Source organism: Polypterus senegalus, chromosome 4 (genome assembly GCF_016835505.1).
Source record: "Polypterus senegalus isolate Bchr_013 chromosome 4, ASM1683550v1, whole genome shotgun sequence".
Classification (NCBI taxonomy): Eukaryota; Metazoa; Chordata; class Cladistia; order Polypteriformes; family Polypteridae; genus Polypterus; species Polypterus senegalus.
In genome coordinates, this window is record NC_053157.1 from 238910506 (window position 1) to 238932853 (window position 22348).

The 22348-nt window shown below is 42.7% G+C and overlaps 1 protein-coding gene across 1 annotated transcript; it reads left to right on the forward strand.

Annotated features, from left to right (window-relative positions):
• LOC120528253 (zona pellucida sperm-binding protein 4-like) lies at positions 1-19125 on the forward strand. Its single transcript, XM_039752379.1, has 12 exons — positions 1-191; positions 282-403; positions 496-568; positions 16786-16944; positions 17019-17206; positions 17459-17556; positions 17631-17758; positions 17900-18089; positions 18167-18314; positions 18487-18562; positions 18737-18859; positions 18979-19125. Exons 1-12 carry the CDS (start codon positions 35-37, stop codon positions 19098-19100), a joined length of 1584 nt encoding a protein of 527 aa, XP_039608313.1. The 5' UTR covers positions 1-34; the 3' UTR covers positions 19101-19125.
• Positions 19126-22348: the final 3223 nt, after the last annotated feature.

The window sequence follows — 22348 nt, forward strand, 5'->3', positions numbered from 1 at the left end:
TTTATATCTTGTTCTATTTTGCCGCATTTACAACATGGCGCGTTTGGATTACTGGTGTCTTTTCTGGCTGGTCGTTTGGGTGCAGGGTGCTAATTTGGTCTTTGCTCGGTCAGAGGACGTGACTAAGAAATGCGACGACGACAACACGATGACTTTGTCTTTTGCTGGTTCTCCACTTGTTTTTCTCCAGAGTGAGTGCGGCGTTCCCTCGATCACTGGTACTTCTCCGTAACTTAGTGTAAATGGTGTCCTCGGACTTAAACTTTTGTATTTTATTTTAGAGACGAGAGGCGGACTTATAAAGGTAACCAAGGAACTCCAAGGAATTGTCCTCCGTGTAATGTCTGGCCGCACCACACTAACGGTCCCCTTTTCTTCATCGTACACTCACGTGTCTGAGCAGGTGAGTATCGCCGACGCTTTAGCTGTTGGTAGCTACTATTAATTAAGCTGTGTATCTTGTGTTGTGGTCTAAGCCTCTCCTGTTCTCTATAGGGGTCCCATTATGTCATGACTGTTGCTGTTGGATCTCGATCAAATGTGAAAACATTCTCCTGTCCGAAGCCAGGTATGATTTCTCTTTTGGGTTGGCAGCCTGAGTGTCTCTCCATCTAAATGGGCTTTTTGACCATCGCAGCCAGCCGATCTGGGAGTGTTGCTGAGAGATGCACAGTGGCAGATGGTGAGAAGCTCCCTTGTGGAGGGTCTTCATCCTTTACTCAAGCAGACTGTGAAGCCAACAACTGTTGCTACGATTCAAGCAGCAGCACCAGTCCATGCTATTATGCCAATGATGGTGAGTGGTTGGAGGGTGTGAGTGAGCAAAGCTGGATCTTCAAGGATATTCATGCTTGTGTTTGCTTTGGCCAGTGACTGTGCAGTGCACCCTGGATGGCCAGTTTGTGGTGGTGGTGTCTAAGAATGTGACCCTTCCTCCCTGGAACTTGGCTCCCTCCAGTTGGTGGACAGTAGTTCTGTTGGCTGCAGCCCTGTGACCAGCCTGTCCAGCTTTATCATGTACCAGTTTCCAGTCAGTACCTGTGGCAGCACAGTTCAGGTGAGCCTCCATCTAGAATGTAGCAATGTTGGCTAGAAGGCAAACCTTAAGCCACTAGTTGATAGATCAGGGTTTGGCTTGATAAGATGTAAAAGCAAAGGACAATGATTAAGGTTTTTTAATGGGGTTGATTCATAGGCTAGGATCCCCCTTCTTTGAGTACCCTGAAGTGTAAAATGGAGTGTTAGTGGTGTGGAAAGTTGACAGTCCCACACTGTAGTCGGTGGTAATTGCAATGTCCCTGTTTCAGATGGCTGGTGGTAATGTAACTTACCAGAACACCATGTCTGCTGCCATCACTGTGAGGACTGGTCCAGAGGGCTCCATCACCAGGGACAGTGTCTACAAGTAAGGCTTCTGAACCACCTTCCTCTAACCCTAAATGTGCACTACCTGCTATGATGTGGTGTTTCTCTCCTCAGGTTATTCTTCCAGTGCACCTACTCGGGAAGCCAGGATGTGCGAGTGGAGGCTGAGGTGTATACTGTGGCGCCACCTCTTCCAGTAGTAGAGCAAGGGCCATTTGACCTGGAATTGGTCATTGCAACAGGTACTTCATGGTTTGGGGTTCCCATTGTGTGGTGTCTCCTTGTCTTAGAAGAGATGAGGTGCTTTTTTATTAACAAATGAGAAGTTTTGTAGCTTCATGTCTTTGGAACATGATCATACCCCCTCTTTCATGGCCAGATTCCTCCTATGGCTCCTACTATGTGGATGCTGACTACCCAGTGACCAAAACTCTGAGGGATCCTGTGGCTGTGGAAGTGCACATTGTGAACAGGACTGACCCTAACCTTGTGCTGACTCTAGGGGACTGCTGGGTCACCCCAGGACCTTCTGCTTCCAGCCAGCCCCAGTGGAGCCTTCTGGTGAATGGGTAGGTGACTCCCTGTGTGGGTGGGGAGGAGTGGTGATTGGCTTGTCAGTGCTAACTGTAGGGTCTGCTTTGCCCAGGTGCCCATACACAGGGGACAACTATTTGACCAGCTTGGTGACTGTGGACAGCACATCTGGAGTGGAATACCCAAGTCATTACAAGAGATTTGTGTTTGAGATGTTTGCTTTTGTGGACCCTGTAGCTCGGCAAGCCTTGGCAGAAAAGGTGGGTTCCCTGAAGTGTGAATTTTATTTTGTGCCTCTTTGAGGCTAATCTGGTTTTGCCTGAAATGTATATTTACGCTCTGGTTTGGAGCGTCTCAGAATCCAGTGGTGAGAAAATATAGTTGTCTGGGACTTCTAGACCTGTTTAGGTTCACGACTGTCGTTTGTCTCTGTAGATCTTCATCTACTGTGTGGCTGCTGCCTGCTATCCCTCTGCCACAGACCCCTGTACTCAAACTTGCTCTGTTAGAAGTGAGTAGCTTTTGGCCATTTTTGTTGTGGTTGGTACTGGTGTCTTTATAGTGCCTTCCTGATGTTTTAATGCTTTAAACCAAGATTAATGGCACTGGAGTTGTCCAGGGAGTTTTCCCTATTTGTGGTAGCTGTTTTTATGGGCTATCTAGGTACTTCTCATGGATGGGTTTGATTTAATCTCATATTTCTGCTTTCAGGATCTGGCAGAGCTGCAGACAAGGTGGCACAGATTGCTCTTGCCAGGAAGAATGTGCTCCTTCACAGTGGTCCTGTCATCTTTGAGGCTGACCAGGTGGAAACATCCAGGCTGAAGCAGGAAGGTAACTATCCATCTTGATCCAGGATTAAGCCAATATATTTGGATCAAAATGATCCTTGGTTTTGTGATCTGGAGAATTTTTGCGAGTAAATGTCCGTTGCTTGCCTTCTCCTCCCACAGCCTCTCTTCCCACTGGATACCTGGTGTTGGGAGCTGCAGCTACACTCGTAATGGTGATGCTCATTTTGGCTGTACTTGCTGCAAGAAGGTTGAACTGGCAAAAAATACATCTGAAGTGTTAATAAAAAAAATTGTTTTGATACCTCACTAGTCATTTACTCATTTGGCTCTACTAGAACCTGACCTACAGTGTGCTGTCATCTTTTACATACAGAAATTCTGGGTTCCCTATCCAGCCATAGTTGTTGTAGGAAATGGGGTGCGGGTGGTATTTCATTCCCTCCCCTCTTAATTTTAATGGTTTCAACCAAATTGAATTTCTCAAGGTAATCTTTGGTGCAGATGGTATTGGATAATTCTGTGGAGGTGGGTGGCTTTGGCAGATCTACTGCCTATTGCCACAGCCAACACTTGGCACCCAAATATTGAATTTATGATTTCATGGCAGTTTGGTTCTGTCCTGTGTGGTATTGCATTCGACTTAGTCGTTCCTTTTTCTCAATTGCATTAGCATTTTTGATGTCCCAGGGGAGTAACTGGTCTATAGGGATTTCTCTTCATTCTTGTAGAGAACTACCTTCACTTAGCCTCGATTTCAGTTAGCAGTTTCTCACATGCTATATTCGTATCTTGGAGATTTCCTTCAGATGTGGCTGTTATTGGTAGCTCTTCTCTCACTTCATCTCCTGTGTTTTTACATTAGATGCCAGGAATTGCTCTATGATTTTAGGGTGTGTGACCATGAACTTGCCAAGTTAAGCTAAACACTGTAGCCATCCCAGCCGGGGTTGGCTATTTATATGCACTAACTTTTATTTTGATAGAGCCCTATTGTGCAGAAAGTAATTCACTGTCTGGTTCTAGAGATGTGGAAAACGGAATAATATCTCTAAAATTTACATATTTTGATTGGTACAAAGGGTAAAGAATCTAAATTAAGTTGGTTAACTTAAGCAGTCCACAGGAGCAACACTAGCAATATTCAAAAATGAAATTTCTTCATTTAAAGAGGATGCGAGTACCTCTTGCGCTTTGCTGTACAGCATCATTGCTAGTGATGAGAAAATGAAGCCCCGTGAGACTTTTCTTGCGGAACAAGATTCGAAGCTTTGCAGTCTCAGCCGCGGTATGAACAGCGACATCTAGCGGTTAACTGTAATTACGGCAAGAAATCAAGAGCGTAAGTGAAGCGGTTTTAGCATTAAAAGGTGAGAAGTCTGTTCATTTCATTCTAAGGTCTTTTTCCTTTTATACTTTAACTTTTGAACGCCTTTTTCTGAAGTTTTGTCACCTGTCGCCAAAGCTCTACAGATATTTCTCTTCTCACATTACAATATTTTTGAATGAGTGACAGCTTTGGCGCAAAATAAACAGGTAGCCAATATAAAATGCATCAAACCAAAGAAGCGGACTGTTGATGTTAGCTTCAAACATCACGGTCACGTGACAGCGGTGTTTTGACGCAGTGAGTTGACTGACAAACAGAATATTCTGTGTTTTCCTATCTCTATATACGTTGTTGATAGTCGGCCTTAAGATCCATCCACATGTTGATTCCAGTCAGGCTACCTGTTGAATGGCTTGACAATTTTGACTGTTCCAAGCTGCACAGATAAACTATATGGAAACTTGTAACCCCATGGAATTATTTGGGTAAATAAAAACTGGAAATCTGTGAACATAGTGGTGGGGGTGACATTTGCTTTACACTGAACAGAGTAGATGTCTTAAGCGATGTTCCAAAGTCAGTTTGCTGCAAAAAATCTGCAGAAGGCTGAGAGGGCGTTACAAAGAATTCACACAAAGATGATGGAAGCTTCAACTAAGTTTATTGGTTTAGTCCTTAATTTATAAAATATCCAGTCTGCAATACAATGAACAGTGGGGGTACCTACTTTTTCCCTATGTCATTGTTTTTTTTTTGTGGACATTGATGGTGTGCATTCTTTATACTTGTTGATTTCTTGAGTTAATACCAATGTCTGGTGAACATTAATGTGTGGAGCTTCACTGAAGTTAGATTTACTGTAACAATGGTGCTTTCAATATGTCACTATCTCCTGGGAGCTCCTACACCATGCAAATGGATCAGCCATCAGCTTTTTGTGCAACAGTCTCAGAGTCGTGCTCACGTGGACATCTGACACATCTGCTGCTTCAGTCATCATTGGCAGCTAAGTCACTCGGTTCAAAGGCAAGCACGAGAATCGAGGCCTTCACTTGTTATAAGAACCCTTGCAGATTCTTTCGGTTTTCAACAAAGCTAAATTCTCGCAAAGTTGGATCAAGATGAGTCGCAATAAAATCCTTTTCCTGGTGACATAAGCCTGAAACCGCGAAAGCCGAACCACTTGCCGTCTTTTTTTTTTCTGGCCGTGTCCTCAGTTAACCGCCAGATGTCGCTGTTTAAACAGGGGCTGAGGATTCAAAGCTTCGAATCTCGATCTGCACAAATAGAAAGAAGGCCTCAAAGCTTCACGGGACTTCATTTTCTCATTGCTAGTAATGATGATGTACAGCAAAGCATATCGACAAAAGGGACTCACATCCTCCTATTTAAATCTTTAGATTCCACATTTCACTTACAAAAGAGAGAAGGAATGTCCTTTTATTTTTGAATATTGCTAGCGTTGTTCCTGTGGCTATGCTGAAGTTCATTAACTTGTAGATTTAGTTTCTTATTTACCCTTTGTACTTAACAAAAGATGTCATTTTACAGTTCTTATACCGTTTTCCGCTTCTCTATAATCAGACAGTGAACTACTTTGTGCACAGCAGGGCCACACACACCCGAATCCCCTCTCTCCAAGTGACGAGTCTATCCCATCGGCAGATCCTCTTGACCTAAACGAGTCCCAGCACATTACTGTGTGAAGCATCAATTATGAGATATCCTCCAAATAAGAAGAGGCGCGAGGCCACCTTTGGCACGTGACACCTCACATTTCCGGGTCATTAACTCGGAGTCAGTGGGTCACTCGCTCACAAACCTCACTCACACCATTGATTGGCAACGACTGTGATGCACCCACCGCTACGTAGATCACCATATATGGACATAATGAGACACAGCTGAGCGTGTGCGGAATGAACAAACGCGACTTGAAGCGGGAGCAAACAATGCAGATGTGTAGGTGGGCTCGGGAGGGGTTCTTGGTTATAAGTATGTAATTTAAGGAGGGGGATGTCAGAGTTTTAATATGATTCACTATGAAATTTGTCCTGAACCTGGACCCCGTTTGGAGAGGTTTTGCACAGAAGAGGGGGTCCGGTGGTGTCAAACGCTGTCATTTTTATTCCTTTGTGTTATCAATGTGAAGCTGTAGACGGGCACAGTCGACATATCTGGGGACACTGCAGAGTTGAAACGACAGCCCTGGCATTACTTGTACATGCGACATACTGCATCAGAAAACAAACATTTGAAAATATTACTGCATGCGAGTGCCATTTTTTGTTATCTATTCTTAGTTTATCAGCAGATTCTAAGTAAAGGAATCTTTAAATTTGATAGAAACACAAATTACATCACGATTGAGAAGTCATCTGTCTGGAATTATTGAAAATGTCCAGCCTTTATTTTTTTGAATGGTAAGCGTTTTATTTTGGGGGTAATAATTGCTGGAAAATGCCCCCTGGATGTGCGGTGATTTGACTTTTTAAATGAGACAATAAACGAGTGAAGCTGTCACCTCTGACGCTGAAACATTCAATATGATACACTTGGGTGACATCGTTCAAGGCTTCCGGGGTTTATTTGTCTGTCTTTATGATTTGTGTTCTCCATACAAGTCTGCCTGAAAGGCTGTGAATTTTAACAAGGCGCTCCGGTCAAAGACGCTTAAACATGGAGATCGGAGGATCTCTGGGAGTCTTAATACGAAGTATGAAAACTCTTAAGATGCTTGCAACGGGATCTCTAAAATGGCAGCGACATATCACAGAGTCTACATAAAGCGTCATTTGCCCGTTGTTTTTCAAACACCACAGCAGTTTAACCCTCACGCTGTACTGGCCATAAAACTATACAGGTGCTGGTCATAAAATTAGAATATCATGACAAAGTTGATTTATTTCAGTAATTCCATTCAAAAAGTGAAACTTGTATATTAGATTCATTCATTACACACAGACTGATGTATTTTAAATGTTTATTTCTTTTCATTTTGATGATTATAACTGACAAATAATGAAAGTCCCAAATTCAGTATCTCAGAAAATTCGAATATTGTGAAAAGGTTCAATATTGAAGACACCTGGTGCTGCACTCTAATCAGCTAATGAACTCAAAACACCTGCTAAAGCCTTTAAATGGTCTCTCAGTCGAGTTCTGTAGGCTACACAATCATTGGGAAGACTAATGACTTGACAGTTGTCCAAAAGACGACCATTGACACCTCGCACAAGGAGGGCAAGACACAAAAGGTCATTGCTAAAGAGGCTGGCTGTTCACAGAGCTCTGTGTCCAAGAACATTAATAGATTGGCGAAGGGAAGGACAAGATGTGGTAGAAAAAAGTGTAAAAGCAATAGAGATAACCGCTTGTACCCTGGAGAGGATTGTGAAACAAAACTGTGGGGGAGATTCACAAAGAGTGGACTGCAGCTGGAGTCAGTGCTTCATGAGTGGCTTGACACAAGGAATGCGACAGCTGAAGCCCATGTCTTGCATACGTCTGTGCGTGGAGGTTCTTGAACAATAGACTGCCTCAGAAGTGTCTCGACTGGACTGCTGCCGAGTGGTCCAAAGTTCTGTTCTCTGATGGAAGTAAATTTTGCTTTTCCTTTGGAAATCAAGGTCCCAGAGTCTGGAGGAAGAGAGGCACAAAATCCACGTTGCTTGAGGTCCAGTGTAAAGTTTCCACAGTCAGTGATGGTTTGTGGTGCCATGTCATCTGCTGGTATTGGTCCATTGTGTATTCTGAAGTCCAAGGTCAACACAGCCGTCTACCAGGAAGAATTAGAGCACGTCATGCTTCCTGCTGCTGATGAACTTTATGGAGATGCAGATTTCATTTTCCAACAGGACCTGGCACCTGCACACAGTGCCAAAGCTACCAGTACCTGGTTTAAGGACCATGGTATCCCTTTTCTTGATTGGCCAGCAAAGTCACCTGACCTTAACCCCATAGAAAATCTATGTGGTATTGGAAAGAGGAAGATGCAATACGCCAGAGCCAACAATTCAGAAGAGCTGAAGGCCACTATCAGAGCAACATGGGCTCTTCTAACACCTGAGCAGTGCCACAGACTGACCGACTCCATGCCACGCACATTGCTGCAGTAATCCAGGCCAACTAAATATTGAGTGCTGCACATGCTCAGACTTTTCATGTTCATACCTTTCCGTTGCTCAACATTTCTAAAAATCCTTTTTTTTGCATTGGTCTTAATTGATATTCTAATTTTCTGAGATTCTGAATTTGAGACTTTCATTAGTTGTCAGTTATAATCATCAAAATTAAAAGAAATAAACATTTGAAATACATCAATCTGTGTGTAATGAATTAATCTAATATACAAGTTTCACTTTTTGAATGGAATTACTGAAATAAATCAACTTTGTCACGATATTCTAATTTTATGACTAGCACCTGTATATGCGAAATCCGACAATTCTGAAAGATTTCAAATCACTAAAAAAGATCGAATGTAACCCTTAGCCATTAACCCCAGTAACGTGAACCAGCTGCAAAATAAGAGAAAAAGAAGCAGGCGTCTTCCACCTTCTATTAACCAGTAAAATAAATCTGCATAAATTTACAAAAATGAATGTCTAACTAATTAATAATGCGAGTGAAATTATGAGTTACGCGCTCGAGCAGATTGTTGTTGGGGCTCTGAATGTGTCAGACTGAACAACTGAATTAGATTTACGATTACAACTGCCTGGCCAAATGACCTACCACGCGTGCCAAGAAACACAAAAAGTTTAGCAGTAAAAATTGAACAAGTCCTCCCACCATCGCCTTCAAAAAGTGTCCCCCCAAAGAGAAAAGTTTGGGTTCGAAGTCTCTTTCACTTGTGCCTGAAGTAAGTAGTTTTTAGCCACGGGACGTTCAGCCAACAACCGACTTACAAATATCTCTGCGTTAAACGGAATAAAGTTTAAATACAATGCAATTTATTTTTAAATAAAATCACACAAGAAGTGCTGCAATGGGTTTTAACAGGCCTGGCCTTATGACAGCCCCCCAGCATTGACTCTCTAAGAAGACAAGGAAAATCCCCTGTAGGGAAAAAATGGTAGAAACCTTGGGAAAGGCAATTCAAAGAGAGACCCCTTTGCAGGTAGGTTGGGTTTGCAGTATGTATCAAAAAAGGGGGTCAATACAACACAATACACAGAAGAGAACACAAGTAATCCTCAATACAGTATACAAGTGCAAAAGAAATACTACAAGTACAGAGCAGAATTCAACAGAAGATGATATCCCATAATATGATTTGAATTTATTTAGAGTCCTGCACACCTCCGCCATCAAGCTGCCTCCCAATATTGGCCATTCCACAGCTGAGTCAGAGCGGTGACAGCCAATCCGATGGAAGGATCCCTCTTACTTGACAATTCTGGCAATCCTCCATCAGAGACAACTTTACCTTAGGCTGGTGGGCAGTGGGCACCAAGTGCCACATTTTAGTCCAGTGAAGAGAAACATAGTTAGAATAGGTATGGTGTAGTAACAAATTATTATATTACTCACAGTCATATGACAAAGTTTGAGAACCCCTCCTAATTTTTTGGATTTTTGTTTACCATAAACTGAGCTTTCAAAGCAGCAACTTCCTTTTAACAATAGAATAACCAGAGCCTACGAAAAAAGTCTTAGATCCGTCCCACGGTAAATCGCTTCGCACCTCTCCATCAGCGTCTTTTGTCCTGTAAATGTGTCGATAAGCAACAAACAGCAAGCAGCCTGCTATCACATCTCCCACCGCCGCACAGTTGTCTCACCTCAAGTCTATTTACCTGCGTGTCAGTTGTTTTGGAGTTGTATAGAGTGAGAAGTCAAGCAAAGTTGTATTGCAGACCTTCTACACTTCCTGCTGTTCTGTGATGGATGTTGTAGCCTCACTCAAACGGAGACAATCCAAACTCGCTCTATCAGGCAAAACTGTAGGCGGCTAGACCGTAAATGGAGGAAAGATGGTCTCACTATTACCTTCGACTGCATGAGAGACGCGTGGTCCCAATACCAGAGAGCAGTCAGAGGTGCAAGGAACCGTTTTTTCGCTGACAATCTCAAAAAACTCTGGCAATCAACGTGTTTTATACAAAACACTAAATGCTGTCCTCTCTCCAGCCATAACTGTTTTCTGATTGCCTCCACTGCTCTTTGTAATCAGATCCTCACATTTTTTCTGGTTAAGGTCATGAACATTAGATCCCAGATCCCCATTTCTTCTTCTGGCTCTGTTGATTTAGTCGCTGCTACACATGGCTCCCTCACCAGCTTTGAACCCATTTCGCTTCCCCATCTGGAAAAAACCGTCTCCTCAATGAAGCCTTCGGGCTCTCCGGACAATGTGGTACCGTCCAGGCTGCTGAAAGATGTGTTTCCTGTGATTCGAGACGATGTTCTAAAGATCATAACTAGTAGTCTATCCTCAGCTATAGTTCCTCGTGCTTTCAAACACGCAGTTCTACATCTAATCGTGAAAAAACCTGATCTTGACCCTGCCGTTCACTCTAATCTTCGTCCAATCTCTAGACTACCTTTCTTGTCAAAAGTACTCGAAAAAGTAGTTTATGAGCAATTAACTCATCACCTACAGGACCATCAGGTAATGGACCTTTTTCAGTCAGGCTTTAGGCCCCAACACAGCACAGAAACTGCGCATTTACGTGTCCTAAATGACGTCCTTTATGCATTGGACTCAGGACTCCGCATGATTATGGTTCTTCTCGACTTATCTGCCGCCTTCGACACAATCGATCACGATATCTTGATCTCCCGACTCGAATCCTGGGCTGGTGTATCTGGCTTAGCCCTCGACTGGTTCAGGTCATATTTCTGTAACAGGACTCCCAGAGTCATGCTAGACGATTTTTCATCTGAATCAGTCCCACTCCCATGTGAGGTCCCCCAGGGTCCCATTTTAGGGCCACTACTTTTTTCAATCTATATCCTGCCTTTAGGTGCAATTTTTAGAAAACATGCAATTTCATATCACCTATATGCTGACGACTGCCAAATTTATTTCTCCCTCAAGCCAACTGACTCCACCAAACTTCTTCTCGACTGCCTATCTGACAATAAGGACTGGCTGGCTGTTAACTTCCTTAACCTGAACGATTCAAAAACCGAGGTCATTGTTTTTAGCCCCGACTGCAAACGGACCCCACCCCTTGGCCTCGATTCTCTTCCCATTCCAGTAACATCGTCAATCTCCAATCTTGGAATCAAAATGGATACGGTCCTGAAAATGGATGCTCAAGTCAACAGCACAGTAAAATCCTGCTTTTTCCATCTCAGGTGAATCGCCAAACTCAAGCCTATTCTATCTAACCACCTCCTGGAATCAGTAATCCATGCATTCATTACATCCCGGCTTGACTACTCCTTTGTGTCCTTTATGGTATCAGTAAAGCCACTCTTTATAGACTCCAACTGGCTCAGAATGCGGCTGCAAGGCTTCTAACTGGAAGTAGCAGAAGCCAACACATTACACCAATTTTAAAAACCCTACACTGGCTGCCGGTTAGATTCACAATTGATTTTAAGATACTCCTCCTAAAATATAAGGCACTAAATGGTCTAGCCCCTGCATATTTGAGTGTCTTGCTCCATCATCACAATCCTCTTCGTGTTCTTAGGAACGGTTAGGAGCAACTGATCTGCGGATCTAAGGCACATTTTAAAGCTCGTGGTGAAAGGGCTTTCTCCGTCTGTGCACCCAGGCTCTGGAACTCCCTACCCTTAGTGGTTAGGCAAGCCGCCTCAGTCGCCACATTTAAATCACGCCTAAACACACTTCTTCACATTGGCTTTTAATTCTTAACCTGTCTCATTTCCACTTGCTTCTTCCTATTTCTCAATTTTATTGGGTCCTCTGACCAGTTTTAAATATCTCTGTTTTAATTCTCTCTTAATGTTTGTTTTTAATATTTTTTTTTTAGTCCTGCTTCTTTTTTTAACTGTACAGCGCTTCGGTCAGTTGTAATGCTGTGCTTTTAAGCGCTCAACAAATAAAATGGTATGGTATGGTAAAATCACACCTTTCATAAATACTATATCGTTATTTGGAGCACTAGCATTTCATGTGTGTTCCGTGTCTACAATGACCTCTGAAAACACATCATTAAAAAAGAAACGTTTTTCATGTTTTAGTAATAATTGACAGAATGTAGACATGAAGTGTATAATGTGTGAAGCCTGAAGTCCAAATACTAAAGAAACACTTTCACAAAAGGTACAAATATAACAGAACAAGTGCGCTTCTTTTCAAGAATATAACTGCAGAAAAACAACGAGTGTTAGGGTGTGACATTGACAAGTATTTACTACGAGCGCTTCGGTGGCGCAACGGTATCAACTGTTGACTGGTAATCAAAACTTCACGGGTTCGATACCGGAGGAGTCTGTTTTGAGAAGTCAGCTGCTCTTATTCTTACTATTTTAGAATATAAACATACATTTAATTCCAGTCTGTAACAGCCGGTGTAATTTATGACACTTGGAAAGGTTAGCTTTGTTTTTTATATTGTTTTATTCTCTCAGTCGCGTTCACGACCCCACCACAACATTTGACACTGCTGTTTTCACATAAAGACTCACTATAACAGAGGTGTATTCAGATGATGTTGATGGTTCTACATCGGAGCAAGAATGCACGCCACACTTTTGACATCGATGTACTTTGTTTAAGTACAAGGCAAGATCTGCAGTCTACTTGTGACTTTACGCTGTAGGAAGAAAGTACAAAAGTAAAGGTAAATAAAATTTGATCTGGCTCTTATGTACAAAATACAGCGACGGCAAATTCAACCTTCAGCTATAGACTCTTCAGTACGCGAGCGACTCTTCATGGTAGTGTTTAGAACTGGACTATGCATGTGCCCCAAAACATTTACATTTATATGTTACTTACGTAAAAACCAGATCAAATGTTATTTACCTTGAGTTATTTACTTACTTCCTACTGCGTAATGTCACAAGTAGACTGCAGATCTTCTCATGTACATATACAAATTGCAGCGATGGCAACAGTGCGGCGTGCATTCTTACTCCAATGTTGAACTTTCGTCATGATCTGAAAACACTTCTGTTATAGCCTGTCTTCATGTGAAAACAGCAGTGTGAAATGGGGGTTCTTCATGAACACGACTGACAGAATAAAACAGAATAATAAAAAAAAAGCTAACCTTTACAAGTATCATACATGTACACCGGCCGTTACAGAGTGGAATCAAATGTATATTTTTATTCTAAAACTAGACATTAAGCCCGTTAAAATAATGGGCGCTAGAACAGTAGTGCATAAACATTTGTATGAACAGTTTATATTAAATGGCAAGGGACCTTTTATGTGGCTGTAATATGCGTCACTGTATTGTGTGCCTTTAATTTTCTCTCTCAGTAATACTGGTTTGTATTTCAGTGAAATGCCAGTAATTTTGTCCGACAGTAATACAGTGGAACCTCACTTCACGACCATAATCCGCTCCAGACCGTATGAACTGTATGTAAATATATATATATTTTTTTTTTTTAAGTTTTTAAGCACAAATATTGTTAACTATATCATAGAAAGCACAGCGTAATAGTAAACTAAATGTAAAAACATTGAATAACACTGAGAAAACCTTGAACAACAGAGAAAACTAACACTGCAAAAATTTACGCTACAGCCTTATGACCCGCTCGCTAAGAACTCTTTTTTTAATGAGTTTTAAGCACAGGGAAAAAATGAACATTTGAAAAATCTGTAATTTAATAAACAACCAAGAAACATAACATTTCAACAATGCACGCACGCACCTGTGTGTGTGTGTCTCTCGCGTGTGTGTATCTTAGACACACACACAGACACAGAGGCGTGCGCTTGTCTGTCTGTCGCACGTGCCTGTTTGTCTTGTGTGTGTATCTATGTGTGTGTGTGGGACACGCGTGCCTGTGAGTCTGTATCTCTCTGCACAGGAAGAGACTGAACACGTGCAGTGTGGCCCCGCGCATGAGCACTTCTCCAGAAGAAACACACACACACACACGGACACTGGACGCACACAAGGTTTTTATTAAAGAGGATGATAGTAAGAATAAGAGCAGCTCACTTCTCAAAACGGACTGGTCGGGGATCAAACCCATGAAGTTCTGATTACCAGTCAACAGTTGATACCGTTTTGCCACCGAAGCGGTCGTAGCAACTGCGTGTCAATGTCCCACCCTAACGCGGGTTCTTTGTCTGCAGTTATATTTTTGAATAAAAGTGCATTTGTTCTATTATATTTCACATCATTAAAAAAACAACATTTTTCATATTTAAAATCAAGATCAGTGAATGTCTCTTCACCAACAGATGACCCACAGTTGCTGGACCCCACGACCCTGCCAGCATTGAACAGAATAGGAGCAGAACACGCCACTGTTGGACCCCAGAATCAACTGGGAAAAACACAGAGGGGTTGCCTTCTCTCTGCACAGCACTTACAATACCAGTGTACAGCCCGGCCATGAAATCCAGCAACCTTCAGTGACTCCCATGAAGTCTCAGGATGTCCCACAGGGCAGCTCTGTCAACTGAGTCAAACGCATTACAAAAATTGACAAAGAATGCAAAGAACCTCTGACAATATTCGCGGTTGAACACCATGAGAACACTCAGTGGCAGGATGTGGTCAATGGCAGACTAACCATCCATCCATCCATTTTCTAACCCGCTGAATTCGAATACAGGGTCACGGGGGTCTGCTGGAGCTACTTAGGCGTAAAACTAGACTGCTCTGGTCTCTGGTAGGGGAGCAAGAGATCATGGGTCCTACAAAGGATGACACTAACAAGGACCTTACCTGTCACTGAGATCCGTGTTATCCCCTTGCATTCGCTACAATCCTGATAATCACCCTTCCCATTGCACACAGTACGACAGGTCCCGCTTTATAGTCAGTTGGGATGATTCGCGTCTCCAAAATGAAAGCAAACTTTCGCTTGCAATGTCAGAGCCTGACCACCAGCCTGGAGAAGTTCATCACTACTGTAAAACATTGAACACAACCAACATATGGCAGAATTCAGAGCGTTATACATTAAAAAACTGTAAACATTTGAACATTGTAATTTACTTATTTAAAAATACAGCAGTTTTTTTAAAGTGGAAAAATTTTGAAAGCAGCAAAAAAAAAATAATTCTTCTGTAAAGATAAACGAAGAGGAAATAATAAAAAAAAAAAAGTGTTAGAAAGGCATAAATATAAAGCGTCTCCTTAAAATGAAATCAATGCCAATCGGCTACATTACCGTCGATATGTGATTATATTTTTGTAGAAGAATTCAGGACCGGGGTAATAAGACTTTATGAAGTGGCTGCTTAAACAGGATTTTAGAAAACGAACAAAAAAGCACATCGGAAATTAGCAGCGTGTATTTTAAAATTACGTATTAATCGCTAATATTGAGCATCGATTTAGGGAAACTCATCACTGATAAGATAAACGCTAAGTCTAAATGCTAACAAAAGCTGAAAACAGAAAAGATACTATTTTTGTTAAAATTTACAATTAAAAACGTAATGAAGAAACACAGGAGAACATTTACAATTTCTTCCCCAAAGCCAATGTAAGGAGGAATTTTGTCTTCTGCATCATAACAACACTGAACGTAAAAAATTAATAATAAATAAAATAAATTCACTTGACATCGATACTGCTGGACGTATTAGTATGACTATTATAATTTTTTAAACAATCAGATATTATTAACACAGAAGACAAAGAATGTGGTTTAAGATTATCCAACATGGCGCCGGATCATTCCCAAACCGTCTTTTTTACAAAGTTCCTCTTTAGAAATTCTTGTTGATCACACATCTCTCGTCTCTTTTCCTTCGTGATGTTTCCTGATTTCCTTTATTAAATTAACAGACAGGTCCACCTACAGAGCCATCGTTTCTACGCGCTCTTCCTTTTTACGAATCAGTCCGATGTTGTGACGTGCTGATTGATCAATAAAGCCGCAGGTGCAGATGGAGTGGCGCCGATTTCCCGCGCTCCGTTCTCGCGCCTTCTCACTAACGAGTCACCTGCGTGCGCCGCTGCAGCCGCAGATGATTTAAACCCGCGCGCGCCCTCCCTACTTTATGTCCTGTTCCATTTTGCCGCATTTACAACATGGCGCGTTTGGATTACTGGTGTCTTTTCTGGCTGGTCGTTTGGGTGCAGGGTGCTCATTTGGCCTTTGCTCGATCAGAGGACGTGACTAAGAAATGCGACGACGAAAACACGATGACTTTGTCATTTGCTGGTTCTCCACTTGTTTTTCTCCAGCGTGAGTGCGGCGTTCCCTCGATCACTGGTACTTCTTCGTAACTTAGTGTAAATGGTGTCCTCGGACTTAAACTTTTGTATTTTATTTTAGAGACGAGAGGCGGACTTGTAAAGGTAACCAAGGAACTCCCAGGAATTGTCCTCCGTGTAATGTCTGGCCGCACCACACTAACGGTCCCCTTTTTTTCATCGTACGCTCACGTGTCTGAGCAGGTGAGTAGCGCCGACGCTTTAGTCGTTGGTAGCTACTATTAAATAAGCTGTGTATCTTGTGTTGTGGTCTGAGCCTCTCCTGTTCTCTATAGGGCTCCCATTATGTCGTGACTGTTGCTGTTGGATCTCGATCAAATGTGAAAACCTTCACCTGTCCGAAGCCAGGTATGATTTCTCTTTTGGATTGGCACCCAGAGTGTGTCTCTCATCATCTAAATGGGCTTTTTGACCATCGCAGCCCGCCGATCTGGGAGTGTTGCTGAGAGATGCACAGTGGCAGATGGTGAGAAGCTCCCTTGTGGAGGGTCTTCATCCATCACTCAAGCAGACTGTGAAGCCAACAACTGTTGCTACGATTCAAGCAGCAGCACCAGTCCATGCTACTATGCCAATGATGGTGAGTGGGTGGAGGGTGTGAGTGAGCAAAGCTGGATCTTCAAGGATATTCATGCTTGTGTTTGCTTTGGCCAGTGACTGTGCAGTGCACCCTGGATGGCCAGTTTGTGGTGGTGGTGTCTAAGAATGTGACCCTTCCTCCCCTGGAACTTGGCTCCCTCCAGTTGGTGGACAGTAGTTCTGTTGGCTGCAGCCCTGTGACCAGCCTGTCCAGCTTTGTCATGTACCAGTTTCCAGTCAGTACCTGTGGCAGCACAGTTCAGGTGAGCCTCCATCTAGAATGTAGCAATGTTGGCTAGAAGGCAAACCTTAAGCCACTAGCTGAAAAATCAGGGTTTGGCTTGATAAGATGTAAATAGCAAAGGACAATGCTTAAGGTTTTTTTAATGGGGTTGATTCATAGGCTAGGATCCCCCTCCTATGAGTACCCTGAAGTGTAAAATGGAGTGTTAGTGGTGTGGAAAGTTGACAGTCCCACACTGTATTCGGTGGTAATTGCAATGTCCCTGTTTCAGATGGCTGGTGGAAATGTAACTTACCAGAACACCATGTCTGCTGCCATCACTGTGAGAAGTGGTCCAGAGGGCTCCATCACCAGGGACAGTGTCTACAAGTAAGGCTTCTGAACCTGCTTCCTCTAACCCTAAATGTGCTCTCCCTGCTATGATGTGGTGGTTCTCTCCTCAGGTTATTCTTCCAGTGCACCTACTCAGGAAGCCAGGATGTGCGAGTGGAGGCTGAGGTGTATACTGTGGCGCCACCTCTTCCAGTAGTAGAGCAAGGGCCATTTGACCTGGAATTGGTCATTGCAACAGGTACTTCATGGTTTGGGGTTCCCATTGTGTGGTGTCTCCTTGTCTTTGAAGAGATGAGGTGTCTTTTTTATTAACAAATGAGCAGTTTTGTAGCTTCATGTCTTTGGAACATGATGATCCTACCCCCTCTTTCATTGCCAGATTCCTCCTATGGCTCCTACTATGTGGATGCTGACTACCCAGTGACCAAAACTCTGAGGGATCCTGTGGCTGTGGAAGTGCACATTGTTAACAGGACTGACCCTAACCTTGTGCTGACTCTTGGGGACTGCTGGGTCACCCCAGGACCTTCTGCTTCCAGCCAGCCCCAGTGGAGCCTGCTGGTGAATGGGTAGGTGACTCCCTGTGTGGGTGGGGAGGAGTGGTGATTGGCTTGTCAGTGCTAACTGTAGGGTCTGCTTTGCCCAGGTGCCCATACAAAGGGGACAACTATTTGACCAGCTTGGTGACTGTGGACAGCACATCTGGAGTGGCCTACCCAAGTCATTACAAGAGATTTGTGTTTGAGATGTTTGCTTTTGTGGACCCTGTAGCTCGGCAAGCCTTGGCAGAAAAGGTGGGTTCCCTGAAGTGTGAATTTTATTTTGTGCCTCTGAGGCTAATATGGTTTTGCCTGAAATGTATATTTACGCTCTGGTTTGGAGTGTCTCAGAATCCATTGGTGAGAAAATATAGTTGTCTGGGACTTCTAGACCTGTTTAGGCTCATGGCTGTCCTTGTCTCTGTAGATCTTCATCTACTGTGTGGCTGCTGCCTGCTATCCTTCTGAAAATGACCCCTGTACTCAGACTTGCCCTGTTAGAAGTGAGTAGCTTTTGGCCATTTTTGTTGTGGTTGGTACTGGTGTCTTTATAGTGCCTTCCTAATCAACGGCACTGGAGTTGTCCAGGCAGTTTTCCCTATTTGTGGTAACCGTTTTTATGGGCTATCTAGGTACTTATGGATGGGTTTGACTTAATCCCACATTTCTGCTTTCAGGATCTGGCAGAGCTGCAGATAAGGTGGCACAGATTGCTCTTGCCAGGAAGAATGTGCTCCTTCACAGTGGTCCTGTAATCTTTGAGGCTGACCAGGTGGAAAGATCCAGGCTGAAACAGGAAGGTAACTATCCATATTGATCCAGGATTAAGCCAATATACTTGGATCAAAATGATCCTTGGTTTTGTGATCTGGAGAATTTTTGCGAGTAAATGTCCGTTGCTTGCCTTCTCCTCCCACAGCCTCTCTTCCCACTGGATACCTGGTGCTGGGAGCTGCAGCTACACTCGTAATGGTGATGCTCATTTTGGCTGTACTTGCTGCAAGAAGGTTGAACTGGCAAAAAATACATCTGAAGTGTTAATAAAAAAAATTGTTTTGATACCTGACTAGTCATTTACTCATTTGGCTCTACTAGAACCTGACCTACAGTGTGCTGTCATCTTTTACATACAGAAATTCTGGGTTCCCTATCCAGCCATAGTTGTTGTAGGAAATGGGGTCCGGGTGGTATTTCATTCCCTCCCCTCTTAATTTTAATGGTTTCAACCAAATTGAATTTCTCAAGGTAATCTTTGGTGCAAGATGGTATTGGATAATTCTGTGGAGGTGGGTGGCTTTGGCAGATCTACTGCCTATTTAATGCCACAGCCAACACTTGGCACCCAAATATTGAATTTATGATTTCATGGCAGTTTGGTTCTGTCCTGTGTGGTATTGCATTCGACTTAGTCGTTCCTTTTTCTCAATTGCATTAGCATTTTTGATGTCCCAGGGGAGTAACTGGTCTATAGGGATTTCTCTTCATTCTTGTAGAGAACTACCTTCACTTAACCTCCATTTCAGTTAGCAGTTTCTCACATGCTATATTCGTATCTTGGAGATTTCCTTCAGATGTCGCTGTTATTGGTAGCTCTTCTCTCACTTCCCCAACCTGTGTTTTTACATTAGATACCAGGAATTGCTCTATGATTTTAGGGTGTGTGACCATGAACTTGCCCAGTTAAGCTAAACACTGTAGCCATCCCAGCCATTATTGGCTATTTATATGCACTAACTTTTATTTTGATATAGCCCTGTTGTGCAGAAAGTAATTCACTGTCTGGTTATAGAGATGTGGAAAACGGAATAAGAACTCTAAAATTTACATTTTGATTGGTACAAAGGGTAAAGAATCTAAATTAAGTTGGTTAACTTAAGCAGTCCACAGGAGCAACACTAGCAATATTCAAAAATGAAATTTATTCATTTAAAGAGGATGCGAGTCCCTCTTGCGCTTTGCTGTACAGCATCATTGCTAGTGATGAGAAAATGAAGCCCCGTGAGGCTTCCTTTCTATTTTTGCGGATCAAGATTCGAAGCTTTGCAGTCTCATCCGCGGTATGAACAGCGACATCTAGCGGTTAACTGTAATTACGGCAAGAAATCAAGAGCGTAAGTGAAGCGGTTTTAGCATTAAAATGCGAGAAGTCTGTTCATTTCATTCATTCTAAGGTCTTTTTCCTTTTATACTTTAACTTTTGAACGCCTTTTTCTGCTGTTTTGTCACCTGTCGCCAAAGCTCTACAGATATTTCTCTTCTTGCATCCCAATATTTTTGAATGAGTGACAGCTTTGGCGCAAAATAAACAGGTAGCCAATATAAAATGCATCAAACCAAAGAAGCGGACTGTTCAGGTTAGCTTCAAACATCACGGTCACGTGACAGCGGTGTTTTGACGCAGTGAGTTGACTGACAAACTGAATATTCTGTGTTTTCCTATCTCTATATACGTTGTTGATAGTCGGCCGATTCATCCACATGTTGATTCCAGTCAGGGTACCTTTTGAATGGCTTGACAATTTTGACTGTTCCAAGCTGCACAGATAAACTATATGGAAACTTGTAACCCCATGGAATTACTTGGGTAAATAAAAACTGGAAATCTGTGAACATAGTGGTGGTGGTGACTTTTGCTTTACCCTGAACAGATGTTCCAAAGTCAGTTTGCTGGAAAAAATGTGCAGAAGGCTGAGAGGGCGTTAGAAAGAATTCACAAAAAGATGATAGAAGCTTCAACTAAGTTTATTGGTTAAGTCCTTAATTTATAAAATATCCAGTCTGCAATACAATGAACAGTGGGGTACCTACTTTTCCCTATGTCATTACGTTTGTTTTTTTTTGTGGACGTTGATGGTGTGCATTCTTTATACTTGTTGATTTCTTGAGTTAATACCAATGTCTGGTGAACATTAATGTGTGGAGCTTCACTGAAGTTAGATTTACTGTAACAATGGTGCTTTCAATATGTCACTAACTCCTGGGAGCTCCTACACCATGCAAATGGATCAGCCATCAGCTTTTTGTGCAACAGTCCCAGAGTCGTGCTCACTTGGACATCTGACACATCTGCTGCTTCAGTCATCATTGGCAGCTAAGTCACTCGGTTCGAAGGCAAGCACGAGAATCGAGGCCTTCACTTGTTATAAGAACCCTTGCAGATTCTTTAGGTTTTCAACAAAGCTAAATTCTCGCAAAGTTGGATCAAGATGAGTCGCAATAAAGTCCTTTTCCTGGTGACATGAGCCTGAAACAGCGAAAGCCGAACCACTTGCCGTCTTTTTTTCTGGCCGTGTCCTCAGTTAACCGCCAGATGTCGCTGTTTAAACAGGGGCTGAGGATTCAAAGCTTCGAATCTCGATCTGCACAAATAGAAAGAAAGCCTCAAAGCTTCACGGGACTTCATTTTCTCATTGCTAGTAATGATGATGTACAGCAAAGCATATCGACAAAAGGGACTCGCATTCTCCTATTTAAATCTTTAGATTCCACATTTCACTTACAAAAGAGAGAAGGAATGTCCTTTTATTTTTGAATATTGCTAGCGTTGTTCCTGTGGCTATGCTGAAGTTCATTAACTTGTAGATTTAGTTTCTTATTTACCCTTTGTACTTAACAAAAGATGTCATTTTACAGTTCTTATACCGTTTTCCGCTTCTCTATAATCAGACAGTGAACTATTTTGTGCACAGCTGGGCCACACACACCCGAATCCCCTCTCTCCAAGTGACGAGTCTATCCCATCGGCAGATCCTCTTGACCTAAACGAGTCCCAGCACATTACTGTGTGAAGCATCAATTATGAGATATCCTCCAAATAAGAAGAGGCGCGAGGCCACCTTTGGCACGTGACACCTCACATTTCCGGGTCATTAACTCGGAGTCAGTGGGTCACTCGCTCACATACCTCACTCACACCATTGATTGGCAACGACTGTGACGCCCCCACCGCTACGTAGATCACCATATATGGACATAATGAGACACAGCTGAGCGTGTGCGGAATGAACAAACGCGACTTGAAGCGGGAGCAAACAATGCAGATGTGTAGGTGGGCTCGGGAGGGGTTCTTGGTTATAAGAATGTAATTTAAGGAGGGGGGTGTCAGAGTTTTAATATGATTCACTATGAAATTTGTCCTGAACCTGGACCCCGTTTGGAGAGGTTTTGCACAGAAGAGGGGGTCCGGTGGTGTCAAACGCTGTCATTTTTATTCCTTTGTGTTATCAATGTGAAACTGTAGACGGGCACAGTCGACATATCTGGGGACACAGCAGAGTTGAAAAGACAAC

What these genes read in the sequence shown, in the direction of transcription:
- LOC120528253 (XM_039752379.1), top strand. Translation starts at nt 35, where the DNA reads ATGGCGCGTTTGGATTACTGGTGTCTTTTCTGGCTGGTCGTTTGGGTG. An exon ending in CCTGTGGCAGCACAGTTCAG is followed by an intron (nt 17,207 to 17,458) that starts GTGAGCCTCCAT and finishes TCCCTGTTTCAG; the next exon opens with ATGGCTGGTGGAAATGTAAC. An exon ending in ACCAGGGACAGTGTCTACAA is followed by an intron (nt 17,557 to 17,630) that starts GTAAGGCTTCTG and finishes TTCTCTCCTCAG; the next exon opens with GTTATTCTTCCAGTGCACCT.